Source organism: Meriones unguiculatus, chromosome X (assembly GCF_030254825.1).
Source record: "Meriones unguiculatus strain TT.TT164.6M chromosome X, Bangor_MerUng_6.1, whole genome shotgun sequence".
Taxonomy (NCBI): Eukaryota; Metazoa; Chordata; class Mammalia; order Rodentia; family Muridae; genus Meriones; species Meriones unguiculatus.
This window is the reverse complement of record NC_083369.1, coordinates 155,400,534-155,417,977: the sequence shown is the minus strand read 5'-3', so window position 1 is coordinate 155,417,977 and position 17,444 is coordinate 155,400,534. Positions and strand designations below refer to the sequence as shown.

Below are 17,444 nucleotides of genomic sequence, written 5' to 3'. Positions count from 1 at the left end.
TAGTCTATAAGGTCTCATCAGGACTGGCTGCAATGCCCTTCTCTGTGGCCTAGCAAGGCAGCTACTCCCACAAAGGGGGCGGGTCAACGAGCCTGCCACTGAGTTCATGTCAGAGAAAATCCCTGTTCCCCTTACTTGGGTAACCTACTTGGATGCTGAGCTGCCATGTGCTACATATGATTAGGGGTTCTAGGCTACATCAATGCATGGTCCTTGGTTGGAGAATCAGTCTCAGAAAGGCTACTGTGCTCAGATATATTTGGTCCTCGTGGTGATCCCATCCTCTCCATATCTTCATAACTCACCCTTTGTTCATGATTCCCTGCACTTTGCCCGAGGTTTGGTTATGAGTCTCAGCATTTGAGGGCTTTTAAGAGATTCTCGGGTAAGCTTGTCCAGGAAGAAGAAAAAAAAAATCCCTGTAAATTTACTAACTCCATGTTTTCCTCCACTTTTGAAAGTCATTTAAGGTTCTTAAATTATTTTTTTCGCTTTTTTTTTTTTCAATGCAGTTTATTCAGGAACATTGAACAATCCTCGGACCCCGGGGAAAGCCAGCCCACAGCTTAAATAGCCTCTGGGTAGCCAACCCAGGCGTGCCACGGGGGCAATGCAGATAGGTCCACATACATGGAAGCAAGCCAGATCCTCGGCCTTAGCCGAATGTGGAGTTGTTCGTGACAGAGAGCACTCACCATCGGGAAGGTGGAAGGCGGAAACCAGCTCCATCTTTAAGGCATAGCATTCCACAGCTCTCTACAGTTCCCCCTTTTTGTTTTAGACGCATCAGGCAAGAGTAGAGGTCTGATCTCTGATATTAGAAATAAATTGGGACTTTGTACAGATGTTCATTTAGGTGTCATCCACCCAAAGAGCATCAGACCCGTCTGATACCTTTTTCTCAGAGGCGGGACCTGGGGCATCAACCCGCATGCAATCAGACATGCTCTTCTCTGGGTCCAAAGCGGCTGACCCTGAGTGCAGTGCTTAGCCTCGCATCCTGAGCATATCATTTTAGTTTTTTATGGTATCCAACCATGCTTGGGGAAAATGTCCTGCTTCAATGGCTGTAAAGGCCTGAATGATCATGGCTGCATCACACTGTTGTGAGACTCTAATCTTGCATATATACCACAGGCAAACCAAGGAGACCAACACCAGAAGGCCTGCTAACACTCCCATGCCCGCCCATTCCTTCAGATGATTCATGGCTGCAGCAATCCATGTTGATAATCCTGTGGCTAGTCCTGCCTCCACTCTGGTAGAATTTACTGTGACAATGGCCACTCTCAGCTGCTCCATCATAGTATCGAATTCTCCAGTCGAATTACCTAAAATATAGCTCTACAATTGTTTAGACAGATTTGCAGCACAGGAAAAATTCTCATGTTGTGTGCTAGTGACACAAAGTCCAGCATACTTTCATTGACAGCCAGGTTGAGCGATTTGCCATAGGGTATCATTTTGCTCCTGCAAGAGGTCAATCCTCTGATTGAACACCATCAAGCTTCCTTTTAGTTGAGCATTAATTCCTTTATGTACAACTAAGGCATGAGCTACATTGGCTAAATGATTATTCAGGGTCTGAGCAGTCTGCCCAGTATGACTCATGGCTTATGCCCTGGTGGTAGCTCCAACAGCCGTCAATGAGATGGTAGTAACAATGGTGGCTGTAGTTCCAAGATCCCTTTTCTGTCTGAAGAGAGTCATAGCGTGAGGGGCATCAAGGGGCACAGGCACCCAGCGAGGCATGCGAGTAACCAGGGCATACCTAAATTTACTAGCATTCCAGCATTGGGCAAAAAAGCAAGTATCATTACCACAATTACTTGGCTCTATCTGGCTAATAATGAATAAAAATGGGGGATATAGACAAACAAGTGTGGGCTTATAGGAAATATTATGAGAAGCCTTAACCCCTCGTTGGAACATCCTGCGTCAGTTCTAGAACTAGCAGTGGTGGTGTCCGAGGTCTGAGTAGGTTCAGGAGACCATTGCCCCCAGGGGCGAGACGTGCTCCATGCCAATTGACTAACTCCATGTTTTCCTCCAATTTTGAAAGTCATTTAAGGTTCTTAAATTATTGTTTTAGCTTTTTTTTTAAAAATTTTCATCAATTACACTTTATTCATTCTGCATACCCCCATAAGACTCTCCCTCCTCCTCTCCCAATTCCACCCTCCCTCCTCCCTCTGCATGCATCCCACATCCCAAGTCCACTGATAGGGGAGGTTCTCCTCTCCTTTCTGATCTTAGTCCATCAGTTCACATCAAAAGTGGCTGCATTGTCCTCTACTATGGCCTGGTAATGCTGCTCTCCCCCCGGGGGGGGGGTGATCAAAGAGCAGGCCAATCAGATTATGTCACAGGCAGTCCCTCTTCACATTACTATGTAACCCAATTGGACTCTGAACTGCCCTGGGCTACATCTGTGCAGGGGTTCTGGGTTATCTCTATGAATAGACTTTGGATGGAGTATGAGTCTCTGGGAAGTTCCTTGTGTTCAAATTTTCTTGTTCTGTTTCTCTCTTTGTAGAGATCCTGTCCTCTCCAGCTCTTACTGTTTCCCAGTTCTTACATAAAATTCCATTCACTCTGCCCAACAGTTGCCCATCAGGCTCAGCATCTGCTTTGATAGTCTGTAGGGCAGAGGCTTTCAGAGGCCCTCTGTGGTAGGTTCCTAGGTTGTTTCCTGTTTTCTTCTTCTTCTGATGTTCATCCTCTTTGCCTTTCTGGATGGGGATTGGACATTTTAGGTAGGGTCCTCTCTCTTGCTTAGTTTCTTTAGATGCACAGGTTTGAGTGGCTTTGTCCTATGTTGTATGTTTATATGAGTGAGTATATACCATGTTTGTCTTTCTCCTTCTGGGATACTTCACTCAGCCTGATCCTTTCCAGGTCCCACCATCTACCTGCAAATTTCATGATTTCCTTATTTTTCATTGCTGTGTAATATTCCATTGTGTAGATGTACCACAATTTCTGCATCCATTCTTCAGTTGAGGGGCATCTGGGTTGTTTCCAGCTTCTGGCTATTACAAATAAAGCTGCTACAAACATGGTGGAGCAAATTTCCTTTTTGTCTGCTTGAGCCTCTTTTGGATATATGCCTAGAAGTGGTATGGCAGGATCTTGAGGAAGCCCTATTCCTAGTTGTCTGAGAAAGCGCCAGATTGATTTCCAGAGTGGTTGTACAAGTTTACATTCTCACCAGCAGTGGAGAAGGGTTCCCCTTTCTCCACAACCTCTCCAGCATGTGTTTTCACTTGAGTTTTTGATCTTGGCCATTCTCATGGGTGTAAGGTGAAATCTCAGGGTTGTTTTGATTTGCATTTCCCTAATGGCTAGTGAGGTTGAGCATTTCTTTAAGTGCTTCTCTGCAATTCGGTATTCCTCTACAGAGAATTCTCTGTTTAGCTCTGTTCCCCATTTTTTAAGTGGAGTACTTGGTTTGCTGCTTTTCAGCTTCTTTAGTTCTTTATATATACTGGATATGAGTCCTCTGTCAGATAAAGGGTTGGTGAAGATTCTTTCCCAATCTGTAGGCGGTCACTTTGTTTTGATGACGGTTTCCGTTGCTTTACAGAAGCTTTTCAGTTTCATGAGGTCCCATTTATTGATTGTTGCTCTTAGAGCCTGTTCTGTTGGTGTTATGTTCAGGAAGTTTTCCCCTGTACCAATGAGTTCTAGGGTATTCCCCACTTTTTTTTTCAAGCTGATTTAATGTGTCTGGTTTTATGTTGAGGTCTTTGACCCACTTGGACTTCAGTTTTGTGCAGGGTGATAAGTATGGATCTATTTTCATTTTTCTACATGTAGACATCCAGTTGGACCAGCACCATTTGTTGAAGATGCTATCTTTTTTCCATTGTATAGTTTTGGCGTCTTTGTCAAATATCAGGTGTCCATAAGTGTGTGGGTTTATTTCTAGGTCCTCTGTTCGGTTCCATTGATCCACCATTCTGTTTCTATGCCAGTACCATGCAGTTTTTAAAACTGTTGCTTTATAGTACAGCTGAAGATCAGGGATGGATAGTCCTCCGGAAGATCTTTTATTGTAGAGGATTGTTTTAGCAATTCTGGGTTTCTTGTTATTCCATATAAAGTTGAGAATTTTTCTTTCCAGGTCTGTAAAGAATTGTGTTGATAATTTGATGGGCATTGCATTGAATCTGTAGATTGCTTTTGTTAAGATGGCCATTTTTACTATGTTAATCCTACCAAGCCATGAGCATGGGAGATCTTTCCATCCTCTCATATCTTCTTCTAGTTCTTTCTTCAGAGATTTTTTTCATACAAGTCTTTGACTTCCTTGGTTAGGGTTACTCCGAGGTACCTTATGTCATTTGTGGCTATTGTGAAGGGTGTTGTTTCCCTAATTTCTTTCCCATCCCTTTTGTCATTTGTATACAGGAGGGCTACTGATTTTTTTGTGTTAATTTTGTATCCGGCCACTTTGCTGAAGGTGTTTATCAGCTGTAGGAGTTCCCTGGTAGAGTTTTTGGGGTCACTCACGTATACTATCATATCATCTGCAAATAGTGATAATTTGACTTCTTCTCTTCCAATTTGTATCCCCTTGATCTACTTCAACTGTCTTATTGTTCTAGCAAGGACTTCCAGAACTATGTTGAAGAGATATGGAGAGAGTGGGCATCCTTGTCTTGTCCCTGATTTTAGTGGGATTGCTTTAAGTTTCTCTCCATTCAGTTTGATGTTGGCTATAGGCTTGCTGTATATCGCCTTTACTATGTTTAGATATGTGCCTTGTATTCCTGATCTCTCCAATACTTTAAACATGAATGGATGTTGGATTTTGTCAAAGGCTTTTTCAGCATCTAGGGAGATTATCATGTGGTTTTTTTTCTTTCAATTTGTTAATATGGTGGATCACATTGATGGATTTCCGCATATTGAACCACCCCTGCATACCTGGGATGAATCCTACTTGGTCATGGTGGATGATATCTTTGATGTGTTCTTGTATATGGTTTGCGAGTATTTTGTTGAGTATTTTTGCATCAATGTTCATAAGGGAGATTTGCCTGAAGTTCTCTTTTTTTGTTGGGTCTTTGTGACGTTTAGGTACCAAGGTGACTGTGGCTTCATAGAATGAGTTTGATAATGTTGCTCCTGTTTCGATTTTGTGTAATAGTTTGAAGAGAACTGGAGTTAGCTCTTTTTTGAATGTCTGGTAGAATTCTGTGCTGAAACCATCAGTTCCTGGGCTTTATTTGGATGGGAGACTTTAGATGACTGCTTCTATTTCCTTGGGGGATATAGGACTATTTAATTGATTTACCTGGTCCTCATTTAGCTTTGGTAAGTCAAATCGATCAAGAAAATTGTCCATTTCATTTAAATTTTCAAATTTTGTTCCATATAGACTTTTGAAGTAAGTCCTAATGATTGCTTGGATTTCCTCAGTGTCTGTAGTTATGTCCCCCTTTTCATTTCTGATTTTGTTGATTTAGATGGTGTCTCGCTGCCTTTTTGTTAGCTTGGCTAAGGGTTTGTCTATCTTGTTGATTTTCTCAAAGAACCAGCTCTTGGTTTCATTGATTCTTTGAATTGTTTTATTTGTTTCTAATTGATTGATTTCAGCCCTGAGTTTGATTATTTCCAGCCGTGTGCTCCTTCGTGATGTGTCTGCTTCTTCTTTTTCTAGGGTTTTTAAGTGAGCCATTAAGTTGCTTGAATGCGCTGTCTCAAACTTCTTCTTGAAGGCACTTAGTGCTATGAACTTTCCTCTTAGCACTGCTTTCATTGTGTCCCACAAGTTTAGGTATGTTGTATCTTCATTTTCTTTGAGTTCTAGGAAGATTTTAATTTCTTTATTTCTTCCCTGACCCAGCTGTCTTTTAGTAGCAAGTTGTTCAGTTTCCATGTATGTGTGGGCTTTTTCCTATTTCTGTTGTTACTGAGGTCCAGGTTTATTCCATGGTCATCAGACAGGATACAAGGGATTATTTCAATCTTCTTGTATTTGTTGAGGGTTGCTTTGTGACAAACTATGTGGTTTATTTTGGAGAAGGTTCCATGAGGTGCTGAGAAGAAGGTAAATTCTTTTGTGTTTGGGTGTAAGATTCTGTAAATGTCTGTTAGGTCCATTTGATTCATGACCTCTGTTAGAGATATTGTTTCTTTGTTTAATTTCTGTTTAGTTGACCTGTCCTTTGTTGAGAGTGGGGTGTTGAAGTCCCCCACTATTAGTGTGTGGGGATCTATACGTGGTTTAAGTTTTGTCAATGTTTCTTTCACAAATGTGGGTGCCCTTGTATTTGGGGCATAGATGTTCAGGATTGTGATGTCTTCTTGGTGGAATTTTCCCTTGATGAGTATCAAGTGTCCTTCCCCATCTCTTTTGATTAATTTTGGTTGAAAGACTATTTTATCAGATATTAGAATGGCTACTCCTGCTTGCTTCTTGGGTCCATTTGCTTGAAAAGCCGTCTTCCATCCCTTTACCCTCAGGTAATGTCTATCTTTGTGACTTAGGTGTGTTTCTTGTATACAACAGATTGCTGGGTTTTGTTTACGCATCCATTCTGTTAGTCTGTGTCTTTTTATTGGAGAATCAAGTCCATTGATATTGAGAGAGAGTAATGACCAGTGGCTGTTAGATCCTTTGAATTTGATGTTGGCTGTGGTCATACGTTTGTGTGCTTGGTTGCTTTTTGTTTTACTGTAGTGGGGTTATTTATTTCCTGTGTTTTCTTGAATGTAGCTAGCTTTCTTGGGTTGTATCTTCCCTTCCAGTGTCTTCTGTAATGCTGGATTTGTTTGTAGGTATTGTTGAAATTTGTTTTTGTCATTGAATATCTTGTTTTCTCCGTCTATGAGGACTGAGAGTTTTGCAGGGTATAGTAGCCTGGGCTGACATCTGTGTTCTCTTAGGGTCTGCATGATATCTGTCCAGGCCCTTCTTGCTTTCATAGTCTCTGTTGAAAAGTCAGGCGTGATTCTAATGGGTTTGCCATTATATGTTACTTGGCCTTTTTCTCTTGCAGCTTTTAGTATTTTTTTCTTTGTTCTGTATACTTACAGTTTTGATTATTATGTGGCGGGAGTATTTTCTTTTCTGGTCTAATTTATTGGGTGTTCTATAGGCCTCTTGTATTCTTATTGGCCTCTCCTTTAAGTTGGGAAAATTTTCTTCAATGATTTTTGTTGAAAATATTTTCTGGGCCTTGGTGCCGGGAATCTTCTTTTTCCTCTATTCCTATTATTCTTAGGTTTTGTCTTTTTATGTTGTCTTGAATTTCTTGGACGGTCTGTGTCAGGAATTTTTTAGATTTAACATTTTCTTTGACAGATACATCTATTTCTTCCATTATATCTTCCACACCTGAGATTCTTTCTTTCATTCGTTGTAGCCTATTTGTTATGCTAACCTCTGTAGTTCCTGCTTTCTTCCCTAAATTCTTTCTCTCCACAATTTCTTCCATTTGTGTTTTTATTTAATTTTTCCAATTCTATCTTCAGGTCTTGAGCTATTTTGTTGGTTTCCTTCCCCTGTCTGACTGTATTTTCATGTTTTTCCGTCAATTCCTTCAGCTGTTTGTTTGAATAATCCACTGTTTCTTTTATTTCTTTCAGTGATTTAAGCATTTCCTCTCTAAAGGCCTCATACTTTTTGGCTGCAGCTTCTTCTATTTCTTTTCAGTCGTATTTTATTTGTTTCCTCTGTTATCATCTTCTTGAGCATAGATGTTAGGTCGTCTCCTTGAATTTCATTTATGCTGGGGTGTCTAGGGCTATTTGCACCTGGATAACTGGGTTCTGGAGATGCCATATTGCTCTGGCTTTTGTTGTTTGAACTTTTACGCTGTCCTCTACCCATTGGGCTATCTTAGTTGTTTGAATTTAGTTTCTGATTGTTCCTGGACTCTTGTAGTGGAGAGAATCCCTTTGGCAGGAAGATGGTTTTTCCTCGGGGAAGCCTTCCCAGCTTTTTGGGTATAGTCCCTGGATGTCTGGTGTTTTTCAGGAGTTGCTACAGCTCACCTCAGGCATAGAGACCTGGGTGGTAACTGTGGTCCTGATTAATCAAGACGACTCTCCTCTCACCGGATGAAGTCCTGGAGACAGCTGCCCTCCTTCTAGGTTTCTTGCTATAAATTTAGTGATCAGCTGCTTTAACCTGTGTGTCCCGTGGTTTGGTCGGTTTTGTTAGGGATAACTGGTTGCCCCTTGGAGCAGTATCTGGGGGTTGATCTCAGGTTTCCCGGTCTTTTGTAGGTCTGAGGTTGGGGCTCTGTGCCCCACAACCCAAGAAGTAATCTGTGGTGGGTGGGTACTGCTCTGGTGTCTTGGGGCACTCAGTTCTGTCTGTAAGGAGTAGTTGGTACAAAGCAGGCCTCTGGGCTGGCTGAGCATGTGCCCACCTGCTAGTCTGCGGGAGCTGAGTTTCCAATCACTCCGTCCTCCCTGTTTGGGCCCAGATCTGTGATGGCTGGCCGTACTCACCTGTTTGCGATCTACAGTCTGCTAGACTTTCGGTGACCCCAGGAGCACGGTTTCTTCCTTCTCTGTGGGTTCCTCTCTGGACAGGGGTTCCCAGTCCCTGTTTTACTGGGCGTGCAGCTTGTCTGTACCGCTGAGCTGAGTGTGCAGCTCTCCGCTCATGGCAGTAGCTTGGCTGTGATGGCGGCAGAGACCTTCTCGCCCCTGGGGGCAATGGTCTCCTGAACCTACTCAGACCTCGGACACCACCACTGCTAGTTCTAGAACTGATGCAGGATGTTCCAACGAGGGGGTTAAGGCTTCCCATAATATTTCCTATAAGCCCACACCTGTTTTATATCCCCCATTTCTATTCATTATTAGCCAGATAGAGCCAAGTAATTGTGGTAATGATACTTGCTTTTTTGCCCAATGCTGGAATGCTAGTAAATTTAGGTATGCCCTGGTTACTCGCATGCCTCGCTGGGTGCCTGTGCCCATTGATGCCCCTCACGCTATGACTTTCTTCAGACAGAAAAGGGATCTTGGAATTACAGCCGCCATTGTTACTGCCATCTCATTGGCGGCTGTTGGAGCTACCACCGCGGCATTAGCCATGAGTCATACTGTGCAGACTGCTCAGACCCCGAATAATCTTTTAGCCAACGTAGCTCATGCCTTAGATGTACAAAAAGAAATTAATGCTCAACTAAAAGGAGGCTTGATGGTGTTCAATCAGAGGATTGACCTTGTGCACGAGCAAATTGATACCCTATGGCAAATCGCTCAACTTGGCTGTCAATGAAAGTATGCTGGACTTTGAGTCACTAGCATACAACATGAGAATTTTTCCTGTGCTGCAAATCTGTCTAAACAATTGTCTAGCTCTATTTTAGGTAATTCGACTGGAGAATTCGATACTATGATGGAGCAACTCAGAGTGGCCATTGTCATGGTAAATTCTACCAGAGTAGACGCAGGACTAGCCACAGGATTATCACCATAGATTGCTGCAGCCATGAATCATCTGAAGGAATGGGCGGGCATGGGAGCGTTAGCAGGCCTTCTGGTGTTGGTCTCCTTGGTTCGCCTGTGGTATATATGCAAGATTAGAGTCTCACAACAGCGTAATGCAGCCATGACCATTCAGGCCTTTACAGCCTTTGAAGCAGGACAGTCTCCACAAGCATGGTTGGCTACCATAAAAAGCTAAAATGTTACACTCAGGATGCGAGGCTAAGCACTGCACTCAGGGTCAGCCACTTTCGACCCAGAGAAGAGCATGTGGGTTGATGCCCCAGGTCCCACCTCTGAGAAAAAGGGATCGGACGGGTCTGATGCTCTTTGGGTGGATGACACCTAAATGAACATCAGTACAAAGTCCCAATTTATTTCTAATATCAGAGATCAGACCTCTACTCTTGCCTGATGCGTCTAAAACAAAAAGGGGGAACTGTAGAGAGCTGCGGAATGCTATGCCTTAAAGATGGAGCTGGTTTCCGCCTTCCACCTTCCCGATGGTGAGTGCTCTCTGTCACGAACAACTCCACATTTGGCTAAGGCCAAGGATCTGGCTTGCTTCCATGTATGTGGACCTATCTGCATTACCCACATGGCACGCTGGGGTTGGTTACCCAGAGGCTATTTAAGCTGTGGGCTGGCTTTCCCCAGGGTCAGATGATTGTTCAAAGTTCCTGAATAAACTGCATTGAAAAAAAATCCTAAGGAAAGATTCAGAGAATTAGATAATCTTTAAAAGTGAAGTCTTCATATAGTGTGTTCTATAAGAAGACAACAGGTATTTCTGCTGCAATGCCACAAATGCATTGTGGAGAAAACCTTGTTTTCCATACAACTGTGCAGTAGAAATAACAGGACCCTAGGATGGTGAGGCAGGGGTAATTACTTAGGAGTGTGGAACTTTGTAACCACACAGCTGTCAGAGTTCTAATCATATGCAAGCCTAGGTCTGTCCCCACTGGTGTTTGTGCTAGCATTGCACATGTCTGACTCTGCAGCCTTAGATTCTTCTTGAGGGTGTGTTCTGGACACCGACTTAATTAAAATGAAAAGCCCCTTTAAAAACAAAACAAACCCAAAACCCCAAACAGGAAATACACATGTTAGAATGGCTAAATTTTAACCATAACCTGGGAGTGTGCGAGGTGTTGGTGTGGCTACCTAACAACAAAACCTCCAATTATTGTTAGTGGGGATGCACAATGATATAGCCACTTTGGAGATGGTTGGCTGTACTAACACAGCAAACTATATGTTTATCCTACTTCCCATTAGCAGTATACCCAAATATTTACCTAGCTCATCTGAATACCTAAAACTTCTCTGCTGGTCAGTGTTTGCACCTAATTTGCTGATGATCTTTAAAGTGGTAGCAACCAAGATATCTTTCAGTAAGTAGGGACAGATGAGATCAAGAGACCCAAGTAGTTTGATATAATGGGATATGATCAATGACTAATGGAGTGAGCCATCAGGTAATGCAGACATGTTGAATTTGAACTCCATATTCCTAAGTGAAGGCAACCTGTCTAAAAGGACTAAGTAGAAAGTGTAAAAGAGTAGAGGCAGTGAAAAAGTGTGGTTGTCCAAGGAATGGGATCAAATAGACTAAGCATAGAGGGTATTTTCAGACAGTAAAAATATCTTGTGTGCTTGTGGTACTGTAGTTGTGGATACATGGCATTGTGCCTTAGGCAAACCATAGAATTTTAAAATACCAAGAACTGTAATCTACACAAATTTAAAAAATCATTTAGGAGATAGGCAAAAACTCCAGGGTAGAATGCAGAATGTGATTTTGGTTTTTTAAGTAGTGTTTCAATGTATTCTGGCTAAACGGCTTACTGCTGTGCTATATTCCTAGCCTGTTTTAATTTTTTGAGACAGGGTCTATATAAGTTGCCCATTTATCATTGATTTTTCAAGCTGCCTCCTTCAGTACACTAAGTAGCTGCGTGACAGGTCAACACTACCAGGCCAAGGTTGACAAAATAATATAGGCACCTTCCACCCTTTCTCATTTTCTTTGTCTTCTCCACTCACCTTTCTCCTTTGTACTTTTTGATGGGGCAGCAGGTCTCAAACTGTGAGTCACAACCCCTTTAGGGGTCAAATGAGTCTTTCACTGGAATCACATATTAGATAACCGTTTGTTTTATTTCCATTATGATTCATAAATGTAACAGAAATACGGTTACAAAACAGCAATGAAATAATTTTATACTTTGGGTTCACCACAACATGAGGAACTCTGTTAAAGTGTCTCAGAATTAGGAAGGTTGAGAACTACTATGATAGGGCCTCATGTAGCCCAGGCTGTCCTTAAAGTCACTATGTGTAGCTGAAAGCAACTTTGAATTCCTAATTTTCTGCTTTTATCTCCCAAGTGCTGATATTGTAGATGTGAACCACCCTACCCAATTTGATAAAATAATCTTCATTGCATAACATTATTTGAAATATTCTCAGGGAAGGGAAAAAAGTATTGACCTCAGTAACTTGAATTAATGAAGTCTAAGTAAAGGCAAAGCAAACTACATTTTGAACTCTAGTTGATAAAAGTCATATCCTATGGGATTGTGGGCTAATTTTCTAATGGCAATTCTGATTCTGTTAACTTCCCATACTGCTGGACATATGTGCTGGAAGTGAATGGGTGAATCTGTACTCACATAGGAAACCTTCTTAACACCTCTAACCTGTGTCCCTTGCCTTGTTGCCCTGATGGCTTAACATAGTGGCATGCTGTGCACTTTAGGGATATACTTCTGTTAAAATGTCAGATCTTTCTGTTTAAGGGCTTTCCATATTGCTAAGCTTTTAATGTTTATCAGAGTATTGGGAAAAGCTGTGTTATAGACCAAGTGACATGTTGATTCTGCTAGCACATTTCCCATATTTAAATGCAAGTGAGCTAAGTCATATTTAAGGAACATTTTGTTGTAGGACAGGCCTGGTTAGGATTTAGTATTTCTGAGGTGGAATATTTGCAGGTAGTTGCCAAAATCTAGACTGTGGGTCTAGGTAGGAGTGAGTCAAGTGGGAGTAAAAACCCCATGATTGGGGTGTCACCACAATCTGAGGAACTGTATTAAAGAGTCATAGTTGTGTAAAGGTTGAACTGGCCTACAGCATTGTATGTGTTAGGCAATGCTCTACCACTGAGCTACACCTCCATCCCCTCTGTGATTTTTAAATTTAATAATGAATCAACTCATTTACATTTTTACATTTACAGAACTTTTCTAAAATTTTTTACCAGAGTGTAATTAACAAAGGCTCTTAATAGATTTAACATTGTGACAAATTTTTGGATATTTTGTGTAATGAAAACATCTATAGGATTTTAATTTGCATGGATTCAGCATGAGTCTACCAATTTGGAATAAATGATACCATCTCCGTAAAAGTTTGACTTTTAAAAATGATGCTATATAACCTATGTTACAAATGTTGAATGAGAAAATTCCATGCAAGACCACATAGCACTTTTAGAAGTTGTGTACCTTAGACATTCATTCTCTTTTTCTTATGCCTTGAAGCAGACAAAAAAATAGATGAGGATAGATGTGGCATGACTCCCTGAATTCTCAATGTCCCTAAATCTTTCATGTGGGGTCATAACTCTTGCTGGAGCAGGCTTCTTGAATTTAATTTGCAGCACTTATGCTGGATTGGAATTCTCAATCAGTAGGCTTCTAAAATGGACATGGTTTATTTCACTTTATCCTCAGTTATGAAATGAGGCTACATAGTACTTTTAATCATTGGGTTGTTTTGAATAATAAAGCATATACTAAATACAGTTCACTTAAAATGGGGCTTTTCCTATAGTACTAGATATGTTAGATATTACTTCTTATTTATATCTTGAGATCATTCATAGAAGTTGTGGTTAGTACCAGAAACTTTATTATTGGTTGTTAGGATGAAAATTTAGGTAAACTAAAATAAGTTTTGGTTATTGCCAAAATTTACTGTTTATTATTTAAAAAAAACAATAATAAAATAATTGATTTAAAATTCCAATTAAAATGTCCAGTCAATATTTTCTTTTTTCCTGTCTTACTCCTACTAATTCCCTTTCTTTTCCAACTGATCTCTTTCTTTTACCTTCTCCCCATGTGTGTGTACATGTGTGTGTGGGTGTGGGTGTGTGTTTAACACACTGAATTTCATTAGGGTTGCTTACATATCATTGGTGATGATTGATACAGGAGCAAGAACATCTTATCAGTGAAGGCAAAGCAAACTACATTTTGAACTCTAGCTGATAAAAGTCACATCCTATGGGATTGTGGACTAATTTTCTAATGCCAATTCTGATTCTGTTAACTTCCCATACTGCTGGACATATGTTCTGGAAGTGAATGGGTGAATCTGTACTCACATAGGAAACCTTCTTAACACCTCTATCCTGTGTCCCTTGTCTTGGTGCTCTGATGGCTTCACATAGTGGCATGCTGTGAACTTTAGGGAGATACTTCTGTTAAAATATCAGATCTTTCTGTTTAAGGGCTTTCCATATTGCTAAGCTTTTAACATTTATCAGAATATTGGGAAAAGCTGTGTTATAGACCAAGTGACATCTTGATTATGCTAGCACGATTCCCATATTTAAATGTAAGTTAACTAAGTCATAATTAATTAATATATTCTGTTGTAGTACAGGCCTGGTTAGGATTTAGTATTTCTGAGGTGGAATATTTGCAGGTAGTTGCCAAAATCTAGACTGTGGGTCTAGGAAGGAGTGCTTTAAGTGGGAGTAAAAAGCCCATGATTGGGGTGTCACCACAACCTAAGGAACTGTATTATAGTTGTGTAAAGGTTGAACTGGGCTAGAGCATTGTATGTGTTAGGCAAATACTCTACCACTGAGCTGAACCTCCATCCCCTCTGTGATTTTTAAAATTTAATAATGAATCAACACACTTACTTTTTCACATTTACAGAACTTTTCTAAAATGTTTTACAAGAGCATAATAAACAAAGGCTCTTAATTCTCCAGGAACCTAATTGTTTGAAAGATGTCTTTAAAAGCTGGGGAGAATTTGGACTGGACTCTGGAGGTAAGCAATGAAGGCAAAGGGACAGAATCATTTTGTGTGTGTGTGTGCTTTGAAATTTAGAAGCAATTTTATTTAAGATGTGAAATACGATTCCCAAAGTATCAACTTTTCAGAAAACTGTGGCTACAGAATAATGCATTGCCTCTATCATGTTAGAAAGTGCATTAGACTCAAATACAGAAACCAGGAAACAAACCACCGTCTTTCAACAATTTGAGCAATGATAGCATGAATGCCTAAGGAACAGCAAATAATGGATTTGCAGAGGATGGGCGGTTCAGGTCATGCACCACAAGAAATAAGAGCACAAATGCATGGGTTTTCAGGCATACACACTTAAGTTGAACCTTTGGCACTAGGAACCAGGGCATCTCACCATGTAGCATTAACACGTGTTAGAAAACTGTGTAGTGTCAAAAGGGATAGAACCACCAGTATCCAAGCAATGTCGTCAACTAGGCAATAAAATGTTCTACTGAATTTCTTCTTTGTCTAATTACTGCATACACTGGTAGCAACTTTTACATGAGGAAAGGTGTCAGGAGACACTCCATTTGTTTCTTCATACAACACAACAGGAAATCAACCTAACATAGGCCCTGTTTTACACTGACAGTTTAAAAGAACGTCAATTCTACACTGAAAGGACTAAACAAAAGTGTTTACAGAGAGCAGACAACGGCGAGTGGTCAGTAGACCTTCACAGGGCTTTGCGGTGATACTCAGCAGAAGCCACTTGGTAATCTCTGGCAGTAAACAGCGAAGCAGAATTCTTTGCCAGATGCTTAAGGAAATCATGCAAATAGCCCAGCAGTAATGACAGGCTTTTCTCATCGAGGGGCATATAGGCCAACATTGCCCCAATTGTCACAAATAATCTCAGTAGGTGTGGTGCCCCATAGATGTTTGACACTGGCGCATCAGGGTGAGCCAGCAGGATCTCAGCATACTGGGGCCTTTCAAACTCGTAGAGCAGCTGAGTGCCCAGCATCACATTGAAATACTCTTTTATCCCACCCACAACTTCATTAACTGCATACTCCTTATTGTCAGCACTTCGCTGGGACTTGGTACACTTGGCATACTCCTCAAGAATGGCATCTACATTCTCTTTAGCAGGGAGCTGGAACAACTGCTTCTGCCTAGTAACCAAGTCCCAGTCCTCCACCAGCCATGGCTTTAATTCTTCAGGAATCTTCACTTCCACTTCCACATCCACTCTGTTCTTCTTCAATGCCGCCTCACTCTCCACAGTGGCATCGGCTCGTGCCCTTTCCTTCTGTGGGGGCTGGGGCATTTTGCTGCTACTGCCACCATCTCCATTGCCAGGAGTCTTCTGCTGGTTCTTCCTTGTCTTCTGCACTGAACCAGAAGGGGAGTTCTCACCAGGGTGACCTCCCCATCTTCCTGGAACAGCTGGTTCAACATTCTCTTCCTGGGAACCAGCTGACTCCTTTCCTGAGGCAGCTCCTCTCATCTGACATCTCTGCATGTTGCTTCGAATTGGTTTCTCAGAGTTGTCTTCTTCAGCAGGTTGTTGTCCACAAGTTTCGGAAGCCTGCTTTCTGGAACTCATTCAACCCTGTTTCTAGTCCATCCTACACTCTTCTTTCTTTCCCTTCCAAGGATTCCTAGCAATTTCCAGGACAGAGGCTTACAGATCTCCTAGGGTGGTCTGGAAGGATAAAGTGGGAATACTACCCTGTATTCTGAAAGCAGGAATGCAAACGGGTTCCGCAACCAGGGTCAGATCTCCCGATCATTTACTGCACAGCAAAGATAGCTTTTCTGAGGATGATCTGAGAGGAGAATCCAGTTCTTTGCAGCAGCCGACATGTGATCACTGCCACTCCTCCAACCTTAAACAGGGGAAAAAGGTCACGTGATTCAGCTAGCCAGAAGAACCAGAGAACAAAATCCATATGGAATGCTGAGCTAGCTGTTCTGTTGCTGAGTTCTAAGGATAAAACCCGAAGAGGTGGGCTGAGGCTAGCAACAACATTTTGGATGCTGCATTAGGACATCAGATCTCATTCTATAATCCTGTGGGCTATTTTCTTTTTCCTTGAGGCCAGAGTTTCTCTTTGAATGTACTGGACACCTGGCTGTCCTGGAGTTCGCTTTGTAGACCAGGGTGGCCTCCAACTCACAGAGATCTGCCGGCCTCTGTGTTTGTAAATTTCTGACCAGTGTACATTACCTACCGTTTGTGACCTCAACTTGTTATTAAGAGTTTAAAATTTCAAAGGCAGACCATGACCTTAATCCCAGCATTTGGGAGACAAAGACAGGTAGATCTCTGTTCTTGAAGCCAGCATTTTCTACAGAGTGAGTTTGAGGACAGCGAGGGGGCTGTGGAGAGTCTGAGAGAGAGAGACAGAGACAGAGAGAGAGAGAGAGAGAGAGAGAGAGAGAGAGACTTAGAAAGAAAGGGCAAGCTGAGGCAGTTGAACACGTAAATCCAAGCACTCAGAGGAGACAGGCAACACTTGAGCCTGGGATACACAAGGGATGGCATCTCAAAAGAAACCTAGAGTGCTGAATAAGTGCTGAATCTTACAAATGAATTATGCAAAGACAGAAACAGAAGACCTACTACTATAATATTGTTCTTTATGTTGTAGCAATTAAAATAATTAAAATGCCCGGCACAAAAATGATGATATTGTATTCGGGTAACTATTGAATCAAGCATCATACCCTATTCATAAATATTCATGAGCTAGCAAAAGCATTAAACACGGATAATGAAATTCTCCTGCTTTTAGATTTTCCTGGGACTCCTGGCCTAACATGGGTTAGGTCAAGGAGAGATTACCTAAGATTGTATGCATTAGCCAGTGAGGACAACTTGAGTCATCTACATCACTAGGAGATTCAACACCCAAAAGAGAGTAAGAGTCTAACTTA

General features: G+C 41.5%; 1 protein-coding gene across 2 annotated transcripts; it reads right to left on the bottom strand.

The window, feature by feature from the left end:
• Positions 1 to 15,234: 15,234 nt before the first annotated feature.
• LOC132650034 (mortality factor 4-like protein 2) lies at positions 15,235 to 16,110 on the bottom strand. Of its 2 annotated transcripts, XM_060374856.1 has the most exons (2): positions 15,952 to 16,041; positions 15,235 to 15,891 (listed from the first exon to the last, which is right to left on the bottom strand). In XM_060374856.1, the coding sequence occupies exons 1-2, from the start codon at positions 16,024 to 16,026 to the stop codon at positions 15,235 to 15,237; spliced, it is 732 nt and encodes a 243-aa protein (XP_060230839.1). In that variant the 5' UTR covers positions 16,027 to 16,041. The 2 variants fall into 2 exon arrangements, with proteins under 2 accessions (XP_060230839.1, XP_060230838.1); XM_060374855.1 differs by having other exon boundaries at positions 15,235 to 16,110.
• Positions 16,111 to 17,444: the final 1,334 nt, after the last annotated feature.